This window comes from Stegostoma tigrinum, chromosome 15, assembly GCF_030684315.1.
Source record: "Stegostoma tigrinum isolate sSteTig4 chromosome 15, sSteTig4.hap1, whole genome shotgun sequence".
Taxonomy (NCBI): domain Eukaryota; kingdom Metazoa; phylum Chordata; class Chondrichthyes; order Orectolobiformes; family Stegostomatidae; genus Stegostoma; species Stegostoma tigrinum.
In genome coordinates this window covers 45,516,164-45,542,535 of record NC_081368.1, presented here as the reverse complement: position 1 = coordinate 45,542,535, position 26,372 = coordinate 45,516,164, and the positions used below count along the sequence as shown (strand labels likewise).

General features: G+C 39.3%; 1 protein-coding gene across 1 annotated transcript; it reads left to right on the top strand.

Annotated features, from left to right (window-relative positions):
* Nucleotides 1-10,703: 10,703 nt before the first annotated feature.
* Nucleotides 10,704-24,876, top strand: LOC125459014 (tetraspanin-7-like). Its single transcript, XM_048544887.2, has 8 exons — nt 10,704-10,841; nt 17,530-17,718; nt 18,772-18,846; nt 20,036-20,122; nt 21,239-21,394; nt 21,946-22,029; nt 23,060-23,141; nt 23,849-24,876. Exons 1-7 carry the CDS (start codon nt 10,752-10,754, stop codon nt 23,126-23,128), a joined length of 750 nt encoding a protein of 249 aa, XP_048400844.1. The 5' UTR covers nt 10,704-10,751; the 3' UTR covers nt 23,129-23,141; nt 23,849-24,876.
* The last annotated feature ends 1,496 nt before the right edge of the window (nt 24,877-26,372 follow it).

Here is a 26,372-nt window from a genome sequence, read left to right as displayed (position 1 = left end):
CTCAGGGTGACATAAAACAAGGAGATTGTGTCAAATATTAATAAATTATTTGTTAGATTTCAGCAGATGTATTGTGTTCAATTCAGTGCATTACACTTTAAAAATGACTGTGAGGCATTACAGCGGGTGCAGAAGGAACTTACTAATTTGTTTGCAAAGATGTGGTAATTCAGTATGCTGTGATTAGAGATTCTGGGATTTTCCCCTTAAAGCACAGAAGGTGAAGAGTAGCTTTGATAAAGATATTCAAACTCATTAATAGTTTTGATTGGGTAAGTAAGAGAAACACTTTTCAGAAGAAGTCAACCAGAGGACATTGATTTAAAGTAAGTGACAAAAGAATCAAGACGTGAGAAAACTCTTTTATACAATCAGATCTTGTGATCTAAAATGAACTGCCAGAAAAGGAAATTGGAAGCAGATATAATTGTAGCATTCAAAAGAGAATTGGATAAATATTTGAATGGAATAGATTTACAGGGCTGTAAGGAAAGCACGAATGACTTCAGACTGTAAGGCCATAAGATGTAGGAGCAGAGTTAGGCAATTTGGCCCATCGAGTTTGTTCCACCATTCAATCATGGCTGATATGTTTCTGAACCCTATTCTTTTGCCTTCCGCCCATGACTCTTGATCCCATTACTAATCTATCACTGTCTTAAAGGTGCTCAATGAATTGGCCTCCCTAGCCTTCTGCAACAATGAATTCCACAGATTCAACACCCTTTGAAGAAATTCCTCCTTATCTCAGTTGTAAAGGGTCAAGCCTTCACTCTGATGCTTTACTGTCAGGTCCTACTCTCTCCTATGAGTGGAAGCATCTTCTCCACATCCATAATATTTAGTGTCTTTCAGTATTCTTTAAGTTTCAATGAGATTCCCCCCAATCTTTCTCAATGACATTCAGTACAGACCTAGATTAAATAGATTACCCTACAAAAGAGCCTGCAGAGGCATGTGATAACTTTCTATGGTACTATGAAAGAGCCACCATATCTTACTAAAATTATCAATTTTGGCAGGAAGAATAAAAAAAGAAACATTAGCTAAATGGTGAGCCATTGCAGATCTCTAGGATGCAGAGGGATCTGGGTGTCCTAGTGCATGAATCACAAATATTTTGTATGCAAATAGTACCCAAGAGTTGAAAGAAAGAAAGGAAATTATGCTTCAGTAATACAGAGCACTGATGAGACCACATCTGGAGTACAGTGTGTAGTACTGGTCAACTTATCTAAGGAAGAATGTTAAATGCATTGGAAACAGTTCAGACAAGATTTACCTAAACTAAGACCTGGAATGGATGGGTTGTCATATTAGAAAAGATTAGATAGTCTTAGCTTATACCTGCTAGAGTTTAGAAGAGTAAGGGTCAATGACTGAAACATCCAAAATCCCAAGCAGCATGAAAAGGATGTTTTCTCTTGTCGGAGAATCAAGAACTAGGATCACTGTTTAAAAATCTGTGGTCACTTTTTAAGACAATTGATGAGGTGAAATTCTTTCTCTGACAATTGAGAGTCTTTGGGAAATTGTCATCTTGAAAAGGTGGTGGAAGAAAAGTCCTTTATTATTAATAAGACAGGTGGATAAACGCTTGTTAAGCAAGGCGGTGAAAAGTTATCAGAGTTGACGAGAATGTGGAGTTGAGTTACAATCAGATCAATTCTGATCTTACTGAATGGTAGGAGAGCCTCAAGAGTCCCAGTGGCCTACTCCTTCTCATTGTTGATATTTTTGTATGTAACAAATTACTACTGATCACAACTATCAATGTTAGCCACCTGTAATAGGATAACGCATTAAATGTATAACGAAGAGCTTTGGTTTTGCTCACCTAACCATTTCATAGTATTTGTTTCAGCTACTGACTCATATTGTTTGGCTGCTTTTACTTAAAACATGTATTCACAGAACATAATCCAAACAATTTTCAGGACATTTGCCCGAGAGTAGAGAAGGACTTGGTTTAATGGATCAATTGATTTATAACTGATACAGTCACTCCTCCATATCCATGCGGGTTCCGCTCCTGAGAATCCCAACAAATGATGAAATTCACTAGTGCGGATCATGTTTTAAAAATGGGTTAAAATCACAGACATGTGATCTTTTGCCCACCAATGTTGATTTTTGTTGATATTTATTTTTTGGCACCGAAAGGAGAATTTGTGATTTGTGATTTCACAGATACAGAGGGTATATTGTACACTTTAACTTCAACGATTGTAAAAAGAAATGATACACTGTGGCAAATATTTGCTGAGTGATGTAACAATTTAAACAAGGTATTATTGCAGTTTTAACCAATGACCTGTTCAAGGAAGGTTTAAGTGCTAAACCTCAACTAATCACACAGTACAAACGGATGTCATGGACAGAATGTTCCCTCTTATTGCTCACAGTCAATATGTTTTGTATGGAAGCAGGTCTGCTTCCTCTTAGGTTGGGACTGTATATTCCAACAAAATAATTCAATAGCAAGATTTGTGAGTTTTCAAAAAGGTTATTGACTCTCAAACATTTACCAAAATTAATACAACATGTATCCAATCTCATATTCACACAAGCAATTGATATTGTCCAAAATACTTCAGTACTTCAATACTTTTACAGATTGCAACTGATTCAGTCATTACTGATGATCTGCAGAGTTCCACATGGCAGGTCTATAGTTTCTTGAATGGATTTGATGAGTGAAGTTGAATCGGGGATCTTGTAAAGTGAAAGCATCATTACAGGTTGTGAAAGTTCTCAGAGTTGAACATCTAAGTCATTGATTCTCAAATGAACTTTGAAACTGAAACAGCTTATATACCTTGGCTGCATGACAAGTTGCTTGCAGCTAGTTTCAACATCTAGTTCTGAGATTACCTGAAGAATGATAGTTCAGATGGATATGGTGGGTCTTGGAATAATAAGAATGCATGCAGTCCCCGAACCCAATTTAAATCACATGATCACTGGGTGAACATTTCTGTGAGCTACCCATTCTTTGTTTGAGAAGGGAAAGTTATTGTGGTGGGAAGTTGCTAGTGATCACAGAGTTTTAAACTTCCTATTATCCAGCCTGGATCTGTCTATGGAAAAGATCATGGTCTTTCTGAATTGGAAACTCCATAGTTGTTATCGGTTGGCCCAACTTTAAAGAATGAGATGGGTGAGTTTTTGCTGTCGGTTGTGAAGTACTTTTGGCTACATACCAATTTAGGTAAATATTCACCAGAAACTTGATATTGCCTTTTGTCTAAATACCAAAAATCACATGACTTCCAGCAACCATCTTAAAAGCTTCAAAATATAAGTTCACAATATGATATGCCTCTCTAGGGCATGATACAAGCATTTTGAAGAAGAGTCACTGGACTCAAAACATTAACTCTTCTTTCTGTCTACAGGTGCTACCAGACCTTCTGAGTTTCTCTAGCAATGTCTGCTTTAGTTCCAAATCATTGTTAACATGTTTCTTTCCAACAAATTTTTCCTCTTTTCACTTTGTCAAGGCACTGACATTTATCATTGGGCACGTTTGCCACGGACGAAGCATCATAAAAATTTATTATTCGTTGCAAATGTCTTCCTTTGTCATTTCACCATATATGACATTGATCTCAGTTAAATAGTCCTTCAAACTCTCAACATCCCAGGTGGAGTCTCAATTCCTTTATTCACATAAGAGTTAGACCTGAAATTTCATCCAATCACACTTTTACTACACCCAACTTCCATGCAGTTTCCGCCCAAAAGACATAACTTTCTGGATCCATGCAAGCTTTGCCCATGAAACTAGCGCTTTTGGTCTCTTTCTCCAGTTGTATCATAATGTTCTACTTTGGCCATTTCAAGCACACACAGCTACTTACAGGCAGCCTGAATTGTTCTCCTCTTACTGAGAAACCTGAACTACAACAGGTCTATGCTGGTTCTAAACCAAACTCAAAACCTTGTGTCTGTTCTGGTCACTAACTAAAATTTGCCTCTACACTACGTGTTTTCACTTTCCAACCAGGCCCCAATTCCCTCATAATCTAAGCCAAGGGCTGAGTGCTCAGAAGTCTAATGTCACACTCAGGAATTCCCATTTCCAAACTGTTCCCATAGTGCGAGCATTTGATTTCTAAAATACTAATTGTTCTAAATGTCTTTCTGACTGAATTGCAGGTTGAATTCTATCAAGTCCACCACTTGGCAGCTGAATACTGATTTCAGCATTTAACAATCATCACTCACTTCAAGTAAGACTCATTTATTTGAACCTTAATTTTAATGTTAAAAGTAAAAATAACTCCATCATTTAATGCGATCTTATCTCACTCTCTTTAATTATAAATCTCATTCCTAACATACTCCTAACATAGCTCTGCTATTACTCCCAAAAGAGAAGCAGTTACAGAATTCAGCCAATACTCAGCTGCCTGTTCATCTCATTGCATTTTGGGTTTAATTTGAAAGATTTCCCATCCCATAATCTTATATTCATTTCCAGATGCGTACCAGAGTTTCCCCAAGCTATTGGAAGCACCAAATCATTTCTGTCAATCATAATCAAAGGCCCTAATCTTGCATTGTGACAGGGTTCGCTCATGATACATGCACAAAGATCAGTAATGAAACTTTTGATATGCAGTTCATTCACAGCAGCAAACAACATACACAGCCCAAAATATGACAGACTGAATCATATATTGTTTTAACTAAATCATGGTTGCACTGAGTTTTTTAGAGGGTTCTTTGTCACAATTTCTATCATCTTATCTTACCAAATTAAGAAGTGGTGGGAGGGAGAGAAAAGAAGAAAATGTATTGGGGTCATCTTGGTGGAATTGGTAAAGAAGGACTTTTGTAAATAGAACTGTGTGCGTCAACGTTGATGATTTTAATTTTCATGTATCAGATTTTGAATCTCTCCATGCAAGTGTTCAATGCATTTCCACACTAGCAGGCAGCAGTTCATGGCCACACATCAGGTTTAATGGAGAGAGGTCTGCACAGTATCTGTAAACAGGGGGAACAATGTGTACATTTGGGATTAGGTGCTGCTGACACTAAGGCCTTCCTGGTTCAACATCACTAAGGCGATCTCTCTCTGTGCACAAAGGTACAGCTGTGATTTGACCTGAGAGAGTTCGCCAACAGTGACTGTGCCAGGGAGGTGCCATGTACGTAGATGATTAATGTTGTAGGATGGTCAGGGTGGAGATAGTCTCCATACCTGCATGCTGCACCATGCTTGAGCTGTGATCTATGTTGTTCCTCCTTTTAAAGCCCTTTGTGCAGTCATTGCTGCAGATCCCTCCCTCACAAGTACTACACTAAAATAATATTACAGATTAATTAAAAAACCAGAAGAACTGCGGATGCTGTAAATCAGAAACAAAACCAGGAGTTGTTGGAAAAACTCAGCAGGTCTGGCAGTATATGTGAAGAGAAATCAGAGTTAACGTTTCAGGTCCAGTTTTGAGGAAGGGTCACCAAACCCAAAACACTAACTCTGATTTCTCTTCACAGATGCTGCCAGATCTGCTGAGCTTTTCCAGCAACTTTTGTTTTTGTTATCACAGATTATTTACTCATCCTGTACTGTGGATTTAGTTCACAGGCTCAAGAAAGAAGACACTTACCACTGAACTAATCTAGCACCTAATATTCACAATGGACATAATAATCTACAACACATGAATAAAACATTTGTTGTTTCTCTAATGCTGCAGATATTAAAAAAAGTTTTTCATTAAAATGACAACAATGTTGTTACTTAGTTTTTAAAAATTTGTTCATTGAATGTGGATGTCACCAATTTACCCTGTTTATTTATTGCCTATCCCAAATTGTCAGAGAATAGATGGTGGTAAGCTGCCTTCTTGAACCCTTGCAGTCCTTTGGAAGTGTGCTATCAGGAAGGGAATTCCCAGCAATAATGGAGGAATGGCAATAAAGTTTCAAGTCAGGACAGTACGTGATTTGCAAGGGAAGTTGCAGAGGGTGATGTTCCAATGTACCTGTTTCCCTCATCTTTCTAGCTGGTAGAGGTTGTGAGTTTGAAAGTTTCTATCAGAGGAACTAGGAGTTATTGAGCAGGATTTTTCAGAAAAATATTTTCAGAGTTTCCCACTTCACCGCCCGAAGACTTGAGATCTTGACTAAGAGGTACCAATGTGAACATATAGTAATTAAGGAAGATAGCCCCTTATTGTCCAGGGCAGATTAACCAGGTATACTTACCCCACCACCATTTCAGAGCTTAAATTGTTAGAGGTGTAGAATCTTGCCTGCCCTATGTGCATCTGTTGGGATTGTGGCCCACCAGCCACAATCCCAACAGATGGGGTCCATAAAATGTTTCCTCTAGTGTATTGCTATAAACATATTATAAGAACAAGGCCATAGTTAAGACTACACACTTTAACTTTTTTGATATATTGTTGATACAGTACTGAAAACATATCCATTATGCACTGAGAAGCCTCTAGTATCATTATATCCTTTAAAATGCACTCTCTAGATCTTTTTTCAAGACTGAAATTATTGCTGGTTATGATGACTTTGTTTGATGGCAAAACAGGAAATTACAGTGTTTCATGCAATAAATCTTGCTTCAGTCAGAAGTCAATGTTCTGATTGGATGTTTCCTTTACTAAACAGTTGAGAAGAGAACAGCTAATTAAACTATTTTTGTTCTGTCTACCAGTCAACAAGTGTAACAACGTTATACTTACCAATCCCATCACTTGTGAAACTTTTTTGAGAATCGGTTGCAGAATATCTGAAACCATCTTGTGAAATGTTCAAGCTGCATTTGGAGAAATTTAAAGATTTAAAAATATCCATGTCAAATGAGAAAATTAAAACACTTACGTAATTGTATAAATTAGCAAGAACATTGGCCTTAGTAAAATTTTGCTAAGAGGCAGCAGTGCTGAAGATAATTTTGCATAGGGATTTTGGCAGATGTGAGATGTCACTGTTCTTTGTTCATTTGAACTTCAATGAAGACCTAGGAGCACAGTTGCAGACAGTGGCTCCCATGTTTCTCTCCTTCCTGAGACCCTAACATCCTGATCAGGCACAGGGCACCTGATGGGATGCCGTGATTTTGCTGGGGTTTGTAAATGTGTTTATTAGTATGACCTCAATATGCCCAAGGAAGAGGCCAGTCCCTGTCCATGAGATGCTTGGTAAACACATAAAATGTTGAAATATTTGGAGACCAGGCCTGTACCCTCAATATGGGCATGACAACAGCTAATGTTAAACTGATACTCCGTGTTTTCACTCAGAATAGCAAACTGCTGATACCGTGACAGACCAGGAAAGGGAGTCCCCTCCATCATTCATGTCCATCTCATGTCACTAAACTTGGTTGAAGTGGATGGAAGTTCCTCCCCTACCAATGCAGCGCAGTGCAAGTGGGTCCCAGCCTAATGGATAGCACAGCCATCTTCTCCTATTGAAGAAGTATTCCTAGAGGACCATAGATTTTCAACCAAATATTTAAATCTCATCATCATTTTATTGTGGTTAATTTTAATTGCTTTTTCATTTAATATTATGCTTACTAAATCTTGCATATGCTGTCTTGCTTTTGTACATGTTTTTGGTAGATAAATCTGAAAGAGTAATTAGGAGTAATTAATAATGTAGAATCTATATGGGTAAAAATAAGAAACACCAAGGTGAAGAAAATGATTTTGGTGTTGTCTGTAAACCCTCCAACTGTGGTGGTAATATTGCAGAGGACATTAAACAGGAAATTATAAATGCAAGCAATAAAGGTACAGCTGTAATTATGAATAACTTTAATCTGTATATAGATTGGGCAATCAGTAACAATACCACAGAAAACTAATTCCTGAAGTGTGTATGAGATGGTTTTCTGGATGAACATGTTGAGGAACCAATGAAAAAACAGGCCATCCAAGACATGAAGAATGACCATACAATTCTTCATTAAGATGAAGAGTAATGTTGTTGATTCTGAGATAAGGGTCCTGAATCTAAAGAAAGGAAACTATGATGGTATGAGGTGCATGTTAGCTGTGATAAATTGGAAAACTTTATTTCAAGGGATGCTGGTAGATATGCAATGACAATAGTGATGCTGTGGCTTTAAAAAGTGTATTTTGTCCTGGTTTCATTTAGAGATAGACTGGGAGTAAAGGCGCTGAGCAATCTATGAGGGGGTAAACAACTCGTGAAGCCTTGGGTGTTTTTATCATTGCTGGGGTTCTTAGCAGGGTTGAAAAGCAGTGAATCCTGCCCAGCTGCTACACTCTCTGAGTTTTTTTCTAAATGTTTTTCCTCCTGGGCTGCTGAATTTGTATGTGAGACAATTCTGTTTTCCTGAATTTGCATTTTACCAAGGGTGTGCTTATGGGATATTCATATATTGGAACAGTTGTTGTTTAGTCGTAAAATAATCCACTATTCTGCTACGTTTTTCAATAGAGTTGTCATACCAAGTTTGTCTTTCTTTTATTCTATTTTAACTATAGCGTTTGAATAAATTATGTTTTGCTTAACAGTGAGGAGTTTGATCAATTGAATTGCATCTGGAACACAGCATCTCACATTTACCTATAAAATATTTAAAATGAATTAGGGTCTAGGCTACATTCTGAATGGGTTTTGAGGAGGTCTGATCTGGTCCATGACATTTCAACCATTTAAGCAAATCATGAATTGCAACATTGAGCATTCCTATCTGGCACAAAAGTAAAACAGGAAAGGCAGTCCAACCTTGGATAACTACGAAGATTAGTGATTTCATTAGATCTAAGGAAGGGCCATAAAAATTGTCCAATAAAAGCAGAAGAACTGAGAATTGGGGCCAGTTTAGATTTCAGTGAGAATGACCAGGGAGTTGATTAGTTGAAATATAGTACAAGAGTGTCTTGTCGGAATATACAAACCAATTGCAAAACCTTCTGTAGATATTTGAAAAGAAAAGGATTAGTGAAGACAAAACTAGGCTATTATAGTCCGAAACAGTAGAAATTATAATGCGGACCAAGGGGATGGCAGATCGATTAAACATATCCTTTGGTTCTGCCTTCACGAAGGATGACACAAATAAGGTCTCAAAATGTTGGGGAACATGGGGACAGAGAGAGAAAAGAATGAAAGGAAATCAGTATTAGTTGGGAAATGGCATTGAGGAAACTGATGGAATTAAAGGCCAATAAATACCCAGGGCCTGATATTTTACATCTTACAGTATTTAAGGAATGACCCTAGAAATAATAGATGTACTGGTGGTCATCTTTCAAGATTCTATGAACTCTGGAACACCTCCTATTAATTGGAAGATAACTAATGTACCCCACAATTTAAAAAAGGTTGTGGAGCAAAAAGTGGGAATTATACACCAGTTATTCTTGCATCAGTAGTGAGAAAATGCAACCACCCATTATAAAAAAAATTAATAGATGACCACTTAAAAACAGTGATAGGACAGAGTCAGCATAGATTTATGAAATAAAAATCATCCTTGACAAATCTACCGGAATTTTTCAAGGATGTAACTAATGAAGTTGATAAGAGGAGCTAAAGAATGTGGTTTATTTGAACTTTCAGAAAACTTTTGATAACCTGCATAAGAAATGATTATGCAAAATTAAAACGCATAGGATAGGGGGGTAGTGTGCTGGCATGCATAGAGAACTGTTTGCAGACAGGAAACAAAGGTAGCACAATGGCTCAGTGGTTAGCATAGCAGCCTTGGGTGACTGTCTGTCTAGAGTTTGCATATTCTCCCCATGCATGTGCGGGTTTCGTCTGGGACCTCCGTTTTCCTCCCACATCATAAAGATGCGCAGGTTAGGCGGGTTGGCCATGCTAAATTGTCCATAGTGTCCAGGGATGTGTAGAATCGGTGGATTCGCAGGGTTAGGCAGGCCGGGAGGGGTCAGGGCGAGTTGGGTGGGAAGCTCTTCAGAGAGTTGGTGTGGACCTGTTGGTTCAAATGGCCTGATTCCACACTGTAGGGAGGCTATGAAAGAGTAGCTAGACACAGTTCCTGCACGCATTGTCACCAGGGGCACTGGAAGTGCCCACACTTAACACATAGCGCAGGACGAGAATATCATGGGTTTCAACGCTGCTTCTGTGAATTCTCTTTGGATTAAACTTGTTAGTTACTCCCTTTAAAGATGATCGACAGTTAGATTGTTTGATAGTTGAAATAATTGACATTGGTTTGATTGTAGACAGAATGATTGACTGTCAGGATGATTGACAGGAGAGATAATTAACAGACAGGTTGGTTGACAGTTGAGATTACTGACAGTAGGATAGATTGATAGGCAGCATGTTTGAGTGTCAGGATGTTTGCCAGTTGAGACGATCGACTATTAGGATAATTGACAGTCAGGAAGATTGATAGTTGGGATGATTGACAATAGGATTAATTGATGGTCGGTATGATTGACAGGTAGTGCGATCGACAAGCGATGTGATCGACAGGCGATGTGATTTACAGTCAGGATGATTGGCTGTCAATATGATTGTCAGTTGATACGATTGGCAGGATAATTAACGGGATAAATCGGCAGTCATGATAATCGCCAGTTAAAATGATTGCCCGTTGGCGTGACTGACAGCCAGAAAAGGTGACGGTCTGGATAAATTGACCGTCAGTGATCGGTAGTCAGGTACGCCTCGTAGAGAGCGGAAGTGGTTAGCCATACGTCACTTCCTGACGCTGGGGTGGGACTAAAGTTGGTTTAATCTGCTCTTGCTCCGCAGGTGGCAATATGGCGGCGTCTTCGTCTCGGCGTCTGCAGACCAAGCCGGTCATCACCTGCCTCAAAACCTTCCTCATCGTCTTCAGTTTTATCTTTTGGGTGAGTGTGTAAGTCAGCTACCGGAGTGTTTTCCCGGGAGACCGAGCTTTTGTCGTCCCGGGGTAGTGGCGCCTGAGTCGCGGCTACACAAAGAGAGCGGTAGCGGCCCCCTGGCCCTAAGCCTGGGGGTTGGGGTGGTCAAAACGCCCCTCATAGCTACCTGTTGTCGTTCTTCAAGAACAAACACTCCGCTTCCAAGCCTCTTTCCCCCTCGCTCGGGGTATCTCGGCGAGTTTCCTGGTGTCGGACTATATAGGCTGCTCGATGTTTATCTTGTTAAAATCTCTCTCTATTGAGAGCTCAGGCTGGGGCGAGGAGGAAGCGGTGACCGAACAGGCTCCCGAAGACCATCGGCGTTTAGGCTGAAGCTTGTTTATTATCATCTTTCGTGGGAAAAGAAAAGCACTTACGGGCGGGGGTGGAAATTGAAGTCGTTTCGTTGTTTGAGTCTGCAGTTGAAGTCTGGAAGATACTGGGCTGAAATGTGTAAACTATTTTCGTAGTTAGTAGTTTGACAGCTGTTGGATGTCTTCCTTTCTCTCAGTTCATGCGAACGTTAAACCAAAGCGCTTATTTCGGAAGCTCCTTTTGGTCAAAGTCGACTTGTTTTCAGGCTATGTTCCTGCACTGTTTCAGATTCTGCGCTAGTGACTGACTTCAATTCGCTCGAGGGAATGAGGAAATATTTGTCTACGGTGGTAACTTTCTTTCTTGGTTTTTTCGAAAAACCACTGCACCGTCTAACTTCATGCGCAGCCACATGAGAAACGCAATCTCTGACTTTTTTTTTAAATGGAGAAGGGTTTTCTTCAACTTTTCTCGGTTTCTTCCCATAAAGACAACGTGCATGTCTCGGACTAAACTTTCAACGGAAAGTGATTTCTTGCCACTTAGAAAATGTCTGAATAGTATTGCCTGGATCACTGAAAGCCTTTCATTGCGATGAAAGACTTGCCATGTAGTTATAAATGGGCTGATCTTAAACTGATCCTAGTGTACTTTGTTTCCTTTTTTGTTTAGGAGGAAATATTCAGGTTTTGTTGCTAGGTGCTCTTGAATTTGCTTTGATCATTCTGAGGTGGACTTAATGAACTTGTTATTACTTGAGCATGGGAGCAAGCAAGTTTTTTATTTTGCTGTAGACTACCCCTGAAATTGGAGTCACAAATGCTGTAGCCTGCATGATCTAGTACCAACTCGTCAATACTAGCAGAAACAGTAGGAACTGCAGATGCTGGAGAATCTGATAACAAGGGGTCAAGCTGGATGAACACATGTCAAGCAGCATTTGCAAAGCAGTAGGGTCCACCTTCCTGTGACTTGGCCTGCTGTGTTTATCCAGCTTGACACATTATCTCATAATACTACTTCCTGGTTAGAGCCTTTAGAATAAAATCTTTTGTCAAAGTCCTGCATAACTTTGTTACAAGCCTGTTTCTGATCCAGCTCTGAAGTTGGCACATTCTGGTCTGAATGTTACCTTGATTCTACAGCATCAGTAGTGCCTGTATTTTGAGCTACCTTAGCTCAAATATCTGGAATGCCCTGTCAATGTCAACTTTTTCTACTTTGCTCCATTTTAAAGTCATTTTGTTTAAAATGTAGTGCTCTGGTCCTCTACCTTGTATTGACCTCACTTTAACAGTGGAAAAAATTTATATTCTTGGTCTCCAGGAATTATGACTGAGTGTCAGCTGTGTGTTGGTTATACTCTTGATTCAAGTCATGGTTCCAGGTTAAAGTCCCTCACCAGAACTTGAGCTGCAAAATTTACACTGCAGTACTTGGAGTGCTGGACAAAGATCCATTTACTTGTTTAGGTGGGTGTCCTGATTTCTAGTGACAGTGCCATTTTATTAATACAAGTTGTTTTTGTCTTTACCTCTTTCCTGCTTCAGCAACATCCACTTAAGTGGTGATGAGAGTCATGCTTGTTCAGTCATTTGATCTTAGTTGAGTTAATTTGGACGTTTTCCATAGCGCTCTCTCCTGTTTGTGCCTCATTGCTTTGACAGTTTGGATGCACTAAATCACAACTGATTTATTTTTGTTCTCATGAATAGCCTGTTTGGAATGTGGGCAGTAGACTTGATCAGTAATTCAGGAGAAAGCACTGAACTGCAGGAGCCTTAGGCTTTTTTAAAGGAAAGTTTTTTGAATCTGAACTCTAGCCAGTTCCAAGCTGTTTTAGAACCTATTAATGAACAGTAAATCACTTGCCTGCCATTTTATAATGCTGGATGCATTATGAAGTGCAACAAATACCAGTACTCAGTGAATTTCAAAAAATGACTGACAAGACCACTTGCTGTCTACTGTACCTATAGAGCCAATGCAAAGGTTCAGTGATATATCCTGATGTCAGCAGCTGACTTTGGAAACAATGGTTGGAGATTGTGTATTGGGAGACAGTGGTTGACAGAATGGTGGGAGGGAGCATGTAATGAAACATCTGTTTGTCAAAGTATAGAAGTTGTGCAAAGCCATCAAATTAAGGTAGGCTATTTATATGCAAGGAGTCAAGATGGTCCCCTTGACCTGATTGGCAAAAATAAGTGTTAAGTGTCACTTTCTTCTAAAACAGCCTACAAATTGATTGTAGATAATGGAAGATATGGCTGATCATGCTGTCGAAGTGGTATTGCCTCCCTCAAAGGGTGGAAATGAATATTGCTGTTTTTGGGGTGTGGTGGAGGAGACAGGAATGCACTCCTTCTAAACTAGTGACTATAGCATACCTATTCACAATAGCAATATAGCCTAAGCAACAGGTTGTGCTGAATGCCCCTGTGGCTTTTCAGGCTGAAGCCTTGTGTACTGTTGCTCCTCTGCAAAGCAGGAGCAAGTGCATAGCAATTCATTATTGCTACAGGCAGCCTTGGGATATATACAGAAATTTCAAGAATGGACCCTTCAAGTCTTGCAAACCCTCTTATTACAATGGTGTTAAACACATGCCTGTTACTGACTGACCTTGCAGTCATCAGCTGTTTCCTGGTGTATATTATGCATGACTTGTTTTCAAATTAGTATCTAAGTTGCTTGCATCCATATATCCACAGCTATCATGTGACACATGAAGATTACTTTACTGGAGGCAGTTTGAAGGAGGCTTACTAGGATGATCCCTTGGTTTGAAGCTTGCCTTTTTGAGCCAAGACTAAACCAGATTGGAACTCATTAGAACTTATGGTCAATGAAACCCTCTGATTCTAAGATTGGAAGTAATCTTGTATGGCTTTAAAGTAAATAAGGAGATGATTGATTTTTCCCAACATGCAAGCGTCTAAGACCAAAAGACTGTCTCAAAATTAAACAGTACCAATTTCAGAGTGAGAAGGAATTTCTTGAGACTGTCTTTGGCACTCCATGCCAGAGCTGTGTACCTCTAAGCCTGAGATGCACATTTATGTGCAGAATGTCAGATCACCATGAATGATGGAGCAGGCTTGTGGAACCAAATAGCCTGATCTCATTTCTTTGTCTTGTGGTGTAAGTTACCATAAACTGTCATTCCCCTTGTAGTGTACTGAGAATTTTCAGTTAAGCCTTGAGCTTGCTTTGCCAATGGTTAGGATCACGATTTGTCCAGCTCAATATAATTTGCTTATCTTTGTTTACACCTGCCTGACAAATTGTTTTGTCAATGATGTCTTAGTATTTTCATCCCTTTTGGGGCAGTGGGGAAAGGCATGGATCTAGTGAAATTTCTCGTTCTGAACTTGGCACTCTGTGGAAAAGTGCTTGATGTTTCTTGGACACCATAGATCTGGTAAACCTCTTTTGGGAAGAAATACTTAAATTGACTGACCTCCCAATCAATGTGTATTGAAGGGGAAACCAGAATTGACTGACTTGATCACATGGATTCAATGATTATATAGTCATGTTCTCAGACTTTCAATAAAACCATGCTGTGCAAGAGTTTGGTTAAACAACTGCATGAGATTGAGGTAATATTGCAATAATGGAGTGGTTAAGCAGTGCACAAATGGATAACTTTCAAGTCTAGAAACTCTGGGTTGTTGCCAAGCACTGATCCTTGCAGCAACTATTCAGACTTTAGCAGGAAGATTACCTCTTGTGGTGCAAAGAGAATTTGGACTGCCTGAGTAGGCAAGACACCAGCAAGTGGAATTTAATTTCTGCAGGATGCAGAACAAAGATGCAAAGTATTTCTTAAATGGTGGAACTCTAGAAAGTGAGGTCCAAAGTGATCTGGTTCACAAGCCATTAAAAACTAGCATGTGCAGTTTCAACTTGAGACATTGAGCATAGGAGCAAACACCTTCAATTGTGCAAACATTAGTGGACAGTAGTTCAGATGCACAGTCTCTTTCCCAAGAGAAATCTGACAGTGTAGACAAAGGTCACCTGTGACAACCTGGCTGGTGGGTGTTCTCCATGAGATCTAGGAAGTGAGGCTTTTATTACGCATGGGAGGTGTTTTTGGTCTATTAAAGATCTTGAAAAAATGTTTTTGTCCTGATTCTAGAATAAAAGAACACCAGTCTGAGTAAAAGGCAGTCCACTAAGGACTGAGGAGAAACCTGTACCAGTGTAGTGAATCTTAGCACTTTCTACCTAGAAGGCTGTGGTAGCATAATGTGAAATCTCTCAGCATGACTCCAGTGGTTCATGAAGGTAGACCAGTTTTGATTTAGAAGGCAGAGTAGGGTGAGGGGCTGATTGGCCTAACTTTGTCTAAAGTCTGCTTGAGCTGCATGAACCACGAGCTTCATCCTCCACTAGAATGAGGTGCTTCCTGCTCAAAAGCTTGAGTTTTTAAAAATTTGCTTCAACATTACAACCATGTATTTACAAGTGACATGCAGGTAGAGCAGCCTCCACTGCAGTGATCTTGTATGTTAACAAGTTACTGTACTTCTAATGTGTGCATTTGAGTCAAGGTTCTAATTACTTTCTCAGGAAGTGAGAGCACTGACAGCAGATGCTTGGGGGACCAGCCACCAAATTTTTCCAGAGCTAAGTTGAGGCTTAAATGTGGTGGGAAGTTTTTAACCTAGTTGAATAAGAGCACTCTACAATGGAATTAATGTATGTTATTTCCTTTAGCTACATAAGAGTAAACTGCCAATGCTAGAGACTGAACTGTGGAGCTGGAGGAGCACAGCAGGCCAGGTAGCATCAGAGGAGCAGGAAAGTGGCATCCCTGGCTCAATGGCAGTTTTCCTGGTCTGCTGTAGTCCTCCAGCTCTATACTGTTGTCACAAATGGAGGTCAGGGCAGCCAAATTAGCCTCTTGTCCATTAGACACAACCATGTATTGTTTGCACCATATCTGACTAAATGAAACAGGTCTTAAAGTTAGCTGGCCACTCTTGGGTGAAATGCTCTGGCCTAGTCCAGTTATCAAGGCAGCTGTTTTGTGGAGCTGAATGACCAATTTAGGATCATCCAATACAGTTTCAGAACTAGAAGTTAGTGCTGAATAAAATAGCTTGCTCTAACAGCATGGATATAAAGGAAAAATAAACCCCATATCCTGTTCCTTGTAATCTAAGGAAGCTTGATTGTACCTCCAAGCCACCCACACCCTTGCACTTCATTCTGGTTGTTTTGGTTTTATGGCTATTACATCTGTTTAAACAATGCTGATTTTATTGTTGCTGACTTGTCAAATCAAGCTGCTTCCCCATTTGCTTGTCTCTTGGTTGTTCATGTTTTTAGTTCAAACTAAAGGTGCTAGACAAGTGGACTCTGATTTAATACAAATTAAATCAGTGGAATAGATGGCCTGTAATCAGTCTCCCAGGGAACTGCCAACTGAATTGGCAGCCCTATCTTGAATATTGGTGTCCTGTCTCGATGGCTGGTTGCAAAACAAGATGTTCAACTTAACCCATTCCATGCACCCTACTTTCAACATGTGAAAGGCATAATCCCAATGCTAGTGTTGCAGCACCATAAACTGAAGAACACATTCTACTGGCACTTGTACTGTCCAAAGAACATTCAGTCCTTTTAAGGTTTGCCTGCTTTGCCAGAAGGAGCAATGATATCATCTTTTTGGGTTGAACCATTTTCTGAAATAGCTTCAAAAAGGTCTCTGCCTGAAGATTCAATAGAGCTATGAAACCAGTTAATTTGGTCTAACTAAAATTGAGGTTTGTCTAAAGTTGGTTTTAGCTGTGGATTTCATCCTGACTTTGTTGAACTAACAAATTAACCACTGCTTAGACTTTCCAGCTTGCTTTTTCAACTCTTAACAAGAAGTTAAACACTTTAGTGTTTTTAAAACTAAATGTGAAAGTTTCTTTGTGCTGCCCTTGGTGGTGGAGCCTAGATAAGTATTTAAGCTGTCAGTTTGCTGTTTAGTGACCTAAATTGTAGCATGGCCTAGACTTGTATAAACAATTGTATTTTAAATGAGCTAAGAATTGTTAACTATTCCAAGTCTATCTGCACCCATTGCAATTTCTTTTCATGTAAGTAGGTTGCAAACATGAACACCATAGTGGCACAGACTGTGCCACATGGTTTATGGCAGTTAACTTAACTGCTTTTGTAGCCATCCCAAACAGTTACCATGACCAAGTGTAATTTGACCATTCAGTGCAGGTTGTTTAAATATCTAACTGTTCATAATTTGTAAATTCTTGCCTGCAGTCCTAACCAGTGGCACTTATACAGGGTGTTAACTTGTCTCTACAATCAATTTGTTCAGATTGCAGGTGGAGTGCTTTTGGCAGTGGGTGTATGGGGCAAAGTGAGTCTAGAAGAATATCTCTCTCTCTTGGCTGAGAAAAGCACAAATGCTCCTTATGTACTCATTGGAACTGGTGCAGCCATTGTCATATTTGGTTTCTTTGGCTGCTTTGCAACATGCCGAGGAAGTACGTGGATGTTAAAACTGGTAAGATTTTAATCAGATTTATGATTTTAAAGGAAGATTAATGTAAGCCTTGAATATTACCTCTGCTTGTTTTACTAACTATAATTGAATTAAACAGTCATGGAGTCTGTATCCCATGCAGTCCCAACTGACCTAATGAACAAGACCAATTTCAAGCTGTCATCTCAGCAGATTACTTTAAAATTACAAGCTTGCCTCTGAATTGTGCTTTATGTAGGTCTTGGTTGTAACCCAAACTTACATTCAGAATCAACTGTGCAATGTGCACAAAGTAAAATTTAAATACTGTAAAATCCCAGTTGCATACCATTTAAGACTTCAGTTGCTTTGTCACATAGTTGTAAACTTCTAGTCACCAGGCTTTTAAAATTTGATAGTTGTCTTGGTAAGCAGCAATACAAAGCAAAGATGGGTTAAACTGTATAACTCCAGAATTCTACCAAGTAATTCAATGTTAAAACTTACATAACCATTATTAGTTTACAAGAACTTAACACTTTTCCTCCTGGAGAAACCACAATACATCCCAAATCAACCAGGATTCCAGCAAACTGAAACAAAAGCATTCCAAGCTGTACACTTAAAGCCTGATTTTCTTATGTAGAAAACAAAGCAATGCACCTCCATTTTTGCCTTTTTTGCCTATCTGGAAGGTTCTCCCACTGGAAAAATTCTTATTACATTAGTTCCCCATGCTAACAATTTAAACATCACTTGGGCCCAAAACTACATGCCACCCCTCACCCATTCAAAGTGCACTGTAGCAAAATATTGTACACTTTGCATCATACTGCTCCCAAAAATGAAAATTGAGATTTTCACTATAAATTATTTAACACTATTTCTAGGTCACACTCCATGTTCTTGTTTGCTATAATGTTTTCATTTCTTGGCACATGACCAACTTTTAAACTATGCAGTTGAAGAATTAATCTCTACTAAAATATTAAGTTGTCCAACTTTCTTCCAAGAATTAGTGTAAAAAAAAATTATGCACTTACAGATCATGTAGAGTCCATAACACCATCTCTCAATTTTGTTTCTCTACCCCAGTATGCTATGATCCTGTCGCTACTCTTCCTGGCACAGCTTGTGGCTGGAATTTCTGGGTTTGTCTTTCGACATGAGGTAGAGAACATTTTATGTTTTGTGGAAAATATTATGCCCTTTAACTTGTATTTACATTAATTTCAAAGTATTGAATGTTGGGTGACTAAAATGAAAGGATAAAAGTGGCTTAAGTGCATCCTTGTGGATATGCATAGTGCTGAAAGCCTGATGGCTAAAATAGTTGAAGCCAGTCTATTCTAGACTTGAAGCTAGATCAACAGTGTGTATTTCCAACTTTATTTATCTCCTGCACTTTCCTTTAAGGCTGCAATAATAAGTGGAATGCCAATTGCCTGCCAGTCAGTGCCAAAAATCTCTTATCTACTCAAGGTGGTTTGAACACTACTTTGTGGGAAGTTTAAGGATCTAGCTGCATATAGCTAATACCTGAGTACATTCAAAGTCTATCATGGAATGTGCCTTTGCAATAAGGCATTACCTGATGTACCAATTTGATTTGGCAACTGAAATCCATCTGCTTAGAGATGCAATTCAGTGTGCATGATTTCCCCACTAAATGTGGACTTTACTAGTAGTCACTATCTCCCCTCCCTGCCTCATCCCATGACTAGCCTCCCCCCCACCCCCCCCAAATTCTGCATCCTTGACCTGTTTGCCTTTCCTCCAACTCACTGACCTGACTAATCCCCCACAACTACATACCTGCACTCACCTATTGCCATCCCACCAACTTTCCTAGTCTTCTCCCCACTTCAGAAGGGTTCTGACCAAAGCATCAGCTTTCCTCCTCTGCCTGGCCTGCTGTTTCCTCCAGCTAGTATTATGCACTGAACTTGATTTTAACACTTAATTACTTTCAGTTAACAATATTCCAAGTGTTGAATATTTCAAATCCTGTACCCTGTTCAAAATTTGCTGAATTGCATTTTAATTTCATTACACTAAAGATACAGACCCTCTTGGCCAAACTATGAATTGGCCCTTGTACAAATGTAATAGTAAAAATGAACCATACCAGTGTCAGAATCCCTTTGTTGCCAGCATGTGAGCAGCTGCAAAATCTTGGCTTATTGCTATACAACTGTTGCATCAAGAGTTCCATACTTGGTTCATTGCCTCAGTTTTTACATTCACTAATCAGTGACAAATTTATCAGCCTTGGGTGTAAGCCTTAGATGTGCTACTCTGCTTTTTCCTTCTGGTAAAAACTTTACTGAACTTTGCTTACAAATTATTATCACTCTAGATCAAGTCCACTTTAAAGGACTCCTTTCAAGATGCTGTGCAGAAATACAATGTAACAGGTTCACTTGTGGATTATGCTCAGCAAAATGTAAGTAAGGCTGTAACTGACTTGTCACTTGAGCTGCCTCTGACTATTTGTGCAATGAGTTAGGTTCTCTCTTGTAATCACCTTGATGTAGGGCATAGAATCCTCTTTCCTACCCTCTATCCTTAATACCTTTTTATCCTACCCTTGTGTTTGACCTATAGTTTCACCTACTCAAACTTAACAGGTTCCAGCACATTGTTAACTGTACAAGAGGAATGTAGTCACTTGAAGCTTCTAGTTGTCTGTTTTGAATAAGAGCCATCCTAACAATTTGTTCAGGCCATCCAAACAGCTTGCAGTTAAGTCTCAGCTCTTAACTAAATGCAAAGATACTCTTCAGATCAGTAGTGAAACAAATTGACATTTGTAGGTGAGCAGCAAGAAATGTATAACACGAAAATGTAGGCACACAATGGAACTAACAAAACATCAAACAGAATCTCTTGTGCAACAGCTTCCATATTACCTGCAATTACATGCCAGAAATAACAGCAGCAGATGACTGCTGCAGGAGGATGAGCTTTGGATTGGCATCTCATCTGGGGACAATGCACCTGACTGGAACTAAGAGCAATGTCCTTACAGGCTAGATGGCTAACCCTATTGGGTGGGGCCCAAACCAATGTAGTGGGGTATTTAAGTAGGAAAGTAACACTTAAATCTCAGCAGCAAGACAGTATCTACTGAGTAGGTTGTCACTGACAACCATAACATCAAGTTTCACTTTAATGTGAATGCACAGTGGCAAATTCAAGATGTAGGGTTCCATGTAGGAAGATGTGACTAGCACTTGGTATTTCTGGATACCATATGTTTAAGAGAGGGGTAATAAGAAATTTCTTTTCAGCTGGAAAAGGGATGCCTTCATGTGAGCTGTAATCAATAGATTACAAACTATGTTGGGAAATAAACAAAGTTACTAGTTATCCCCTAACAAGTCCCATGTATTTTTCTCAACAATGAGCTGTGTTGAGAGGCTAGTTTTAAACTTGTGTACTAGTTATAAATTATTATTTCTGTAGGAATTCAAGCAAACTGAACTATATTATAGGTAACTGTACAAGAACTGTAGAGTCTTAATAGACCATACACTGAAGTTTATGCCTTGTTTTCTAGCTGCACTGCTGTGGTGCTCAAAACTACACAGATTGGAATGACACTGCTTACTTCAAAATAAGTGGAATCCCAGCTAGCTGCTGTAGAAATAGCTCTGACTGCAAGCCTGGCGATCTGAAAAACATGACTACAGCCAAAGACAGAGTTTTCAAACAGGTTTGACCAGTAGTGACCACCTTGCTCAGTCTGTTCAAACTCCAGCTTTAAAAATGTAGGATTCTACTTAAACCCTACAATGTGTTCTTATGAAGTCACTTGCTCAAGACCAAGGTTGAGACTTCAAAATGTAGTCCTGCTAAACTTGATATTTGATTTTTAACAAATGTTCTGTTTGGTTCACCTGTTTGATTTTATGAATCTTTACTAACTCACATCAGCATTTTCAGTTGTTAACAACCAACTTCCTGTTGGCACCTCATCAGTGCTTTTGGTATGCAAGCTTGGGTTCCCCCTCATCCTTGAGTTTTTATAATCCTTGATTCCTTTCTTCTGGCTTCTGATCTGGGCTATGCTATTGCTATATAGAATACTTGGGAGCATACATTCTGAACCTTTGATCTTAATATTTACTGTTTAAGGTTGACTATGTACCTTAAATTTCACCAGCTTTAATTTTGGTTGCTTTTTTCAACAGTTGTAACTTTTGTTTCTAGTCTGAGGAAGCTGTGCTAATAAAGATCAATCACTTTACATGCCTTTTATTGCAGGGGTGTGGTGTACTGGTCATTGACTTCATGGAGAAAAACATAGGCATCATTGCTGGGATTGCTTTTGGAATTGGCTTTTTCCAGGTATGCCCTCTAACCAGCTCTAACTTGACATTTTTTGTCAAAGACTTTAGAATATAGGTCTTATGCTACAAAAAACTTGTGCTGATTAACCTGTAGCAAACAACCCAGATTTGGTTAGATTCTATTGAATCTCTCAGTTTGAGCAGAGTTTTAACTTCCAGTGTTAATGTTGAGTGCCATTTCAGAATAGCTTGACATACTCAAGTGAGACGACACTGACTTTAGTTTTGTTCTAACTGAAACTAAATCATAGTAAGATGACATTCCAGATAGGAGGGTGAATCTCCTATGACCAATTTAACTACCAGTTGACTAGCTCTATAGATACAATTATCTGGCTTGATCATGACTATTCAGTCCAGTTGATGTGCCAGAGCAAATTGGTAGCTATCTGTTTATATTGCAGCATGGTCACAGACTTCAGATATAGTCATGTCAACCATATTTTAATCCAGTCACTGAACTTTCACTGAGCCCCAATCATCTGACTTCAAGCAGCCTACTAAATTCCATCAGTATGGATGACTTGTGCAATAACCTATGGCATTGCCTGACTGATCACAAGTTGATGATCTGCCTACACTCTAAATCAAAGATTAGATTCTTCTCCTAAATTGCAAGTACACAAACAGCCTGTTAACTAAAGTTGTTTTACTTGCTGAGCTGGCTTGGTTTTGTTCCAATGTTTCATCACATTGGAATTACACTCTAGTCTGTGGTGAGTTTGAAGCAGAGTAGAATACATGCTTCATTTCGAAGCTCCACTGAAGTCACTAGCATGGTGACAAAATATCTGAACAAAAACAAGCCAACTTGGCAAGCAATTCAACAACCTCATCCAGAACCCAAGGTACAGATGTTTTGACAACACTTCAAGCCTGTCAAGCTTACAAATACCTGTAAACCTGGGTGCAACTTTGAAACTCTGCTATGTATTGTATCTAGGAATCATGCAAACAGCTTATATTGCAGCTATGTTTGACAGTTTCACTAAATTTTATTTTCCCCCTCTGCTCTATCTACTTCCTAGTTGATTGGCATCTTGCTGGCTTGTTGTCTGTCCAGATACATCACAAACAACCAATATGAAATGGTTTAACAGACCTAACCAGGTAACAAATTTGAAACCACTTGTGATATCAGCAACCAGTTTTGTGTATTGTAGTAAAAGCTCATGGTTTTTATAATCTGGCATGCATTCAGTATGCCAGTTTCTGTTGGCTAGGAGAAACCCAGTCAGTTCCTTTCAAGATGGAGAAAAATCATCTGTACAGGATTTGCATGACAAGCAAAACCCAGCTACCCCCCCAAGTGTTAGCTTTCTTTCTCTCCAAGGTGCCTGTGGTTGGTACAGGTGCCTCAGCACCAGCAATCTAGGCTGGTTTGCAGCCTATGGCAACTCTGTACCATTTTCAGAATCTTCCCATGTATGGTTAGCATTCCTCCCACTGACCAAAGATCTGCAAGTTAGGTGGTTTGACCTACCTAATATCCTCAGACACTGGGACACATGGATTGGGTGCATTAGCCATGGAAATGCAGGGGCAAGATAGGTTGAGAGCCTGGGTGAAGTTAATGGGCTAAATGATCTACTTCTACACTATATAAGATACATTCTCTTTCCTGCCCTGTTTTCCCCCCCTTTCTCCTTCCCCCCCCCCCCACCTTCCCCCAAAATTCTGTTGATCACTAAGCCTGGAACCAAGTCAGTAAAACTGAATAGTTTCATGTGTAGCCTGTTCACATGTAGATTAACTTTTTAATCTTGCAGTAACATTTCAAACTGAATCTCAATCTCTCTATTTATCTCCATCTCTAGGATGCCTGTATCAACTTGAACCTCAGTGCAGTTAAAAGGAAACAAGCCAGTGGAGTTACACCAAGCAAAACATTACAAATATTTTGCATTATGGTGTGATGGACTACAGTAACTTGTTAAAATTTTTCACACTTTTTTAAAGTATAGATTTGCAAGGCTGTACTGGTTAGTAAGAAATGTAGACTTCCATTTAATCAAAGCCCTAAATTGTAGTTGTGCTCAGTGCCATAAGTTTACTGTCTTGAATATTCTTCAGCATTTAAGATTTTCTCACTTTGGATTTATGATCACTGTTAGCAAAATTCTCAATTTTTTTTACTTTTTTACAACCTCCTTATGGAAGGAACAGAACACTAAAGCCTATTTTTCTACAATATAGTGGGTTTGAACTATTTTATAGACACTAATGCAACTTCTAAAGCAGAGCAATATTTTTATCTTGATGTCTTTATTCTCCCAGTGCAGAAAGTATGGTTAACTTAAATTGGGATGATTTCAAACATTTGCAAACAGTGCCTCTAAAATGCATTAATGCCATAAATTGAGTAGATGTATCTTGTGCACATAGGTGACAATGATGCAAATCTATTATGGCCATTGTTTTGATTCCCATATTTAAATTTCATCACTTTAGTGTTCTAAGTGCACTTTTAAAGCTAAACAGTCCATAAGATTATAATCATGACCAAGTGAGTGGACTGCATAATGTAGCACTTGAGTAAATGAGTTCTGGCATTGAATAGAAAAACCTGAACCATGCTGAAAGTTGTATTAACCTTTGTCAGTGCAACCTTGGTAAACACTTAAGGTGATGAGCATAGACCTAAAGATGAGTACTAGCTTTCTCTACACAATGTAGTGTAGATTTTCTATTTGTCTCCTTGTACTACCTTTCAACACCTGTTGGCACTAGACAGTGTAGAGGTGTAAACCTCAGTGTAATGAAACATGTAATAGCTTTCAGTACCTTCCTGTGTAAACTACCTGATTTTAAAAAATAAATTGGAAGCTAGCCACTGATCTCTTCAGCACCAGTTTCTTTCAGGAGGTCTCTTTTTTACATGTGACCTTTCATCCCCAGTCTGGTGCTTTGCACACCCTGGTTTTCACAAACTCCAATTGTACTTTTGAACAAGTTTCCAAATCAAACCATATTCTGCATGACCCTAGAGTTTCAATCCTATTGCACAGAAAAGGATAATTTGGATTAAGGCAATGTCAGGTAGGACAAATGGAAGTGAGATTGCAAGTTGCCACAACTGGACATGCATCCACTCATTATAGCATAAACAGACCCTTTAGTCCAACCAGTCCATGCTGAACATAATCCCAAACTAAACTAGGCCCAGCTGGCTACTCCTGGCCCACATCCCTCCCCATCTTTTCTTACTCATACATCCAAATGTCTCCAACACTAATTTGTACCCACATTCACCACTGCATCAGGAAGTTCACCCCACACAAACTACCTTAATGTCTAGTGTCTCAATTTCTCTTCTCACCTTTTGTCCTGATTCTTGACTTTTTTCCATCTTGCAGGGGGGGTGGGGGGTGCACACAGACAGAAAAGAGACAACTATCCACTAGTAAACTTCTCAAGTTACCTCTAAACCTACACCTTCAGTGGAGAGTCACAGCCTGTTTGAGCCCTTAATTCAAACTTTAATTCCTAACAACATCCTGCTAAACCTCTTCCAAATCCCCTCCAGCTTGACAATATCTTTCTGGCAAACCTCCGTGGCATTAGTTGAGTAGTGCAAGTTGACTTGATGGATTGTACACTCAATTACAAATGAGGGTTTGTTTTGCAAGCAGATGATGGCAAACAAGGACATAGATTGTAGTGCTTAGTGAGGTATACAAGGTTAAAATTTCACAAGTCTGCAGAGCAAGATCATCACCATTTTGACATTAAAGGCCCATTCAGCAGTCTAACAGCTCAAAGAAGCTATTCTGTAACCTGCTGATGCATGTGCTGCTCAAGCTCCTCTCTTTAAAGGTTTGAAGGGAGCATTGCCAGAGTAGGAGGGGTCATTGCAGAAAGACTTCACTGGCAGCCTAACAGAGCCCAAGCAGGAGGTTGGCTCTCAGACCAGACTGCTCCAACTTCCATTCCCAAAGTGATGTAAGGAGATAGCCTTAAACACTAACCTTTACACTTACTTGATTCAACTAGTCAACCACTTCTTCAAACAAAACACTCAATACACAGGCATTGGCATAACTAACTCCACTGAAGTACAGAATTACTTAACCACTAATCATAAAACTGCTGTAACAAAGACTGCCTTCCTCAAACATACCCTCTGGCAAAAATGCAACTTAACAAAAGTTATGGTTCTCAGATGCTGTCTCTTCAATCTGGAAGAAACAAGGTGGTCCTCCTTGAATTTTTAAGAGGAAGCATTGCTGTCAGGACTTCCATCTAGCAATGGGGGACTTGCACTCCTAGCTCAGCAGCCAGCAGAAACTTTGACAGTAAAACTAAAGGAAAACTAAAAGCCTTCCTAGGCCTGAGTCTTGG

Bases quoted from the DNA above. Each gene is read 5' to 3' on its own strand.
- LOC125459014 (XM_048544887.2), top strand. From the start codon at position 10,752: ATGGCGGCGTCTTCGTCTCGGCGTCTGCAGACCAAGCCGGTCATCACC. The intron at 17,719-18,771 runs GTAAGATTTTAA...TCTCTACCCCAG, and splicing joins GTACGTGGATGTTAAAACTG to TATGCTATGATCCTGTCGCT. The intron at 18,847-20,035 runs GTAGAGAACATT...TTATCACTCTAG, and splicing joins GGTTTGTCTTTCGACATGAG to ATCAAGTCCACTTTAAAGGA.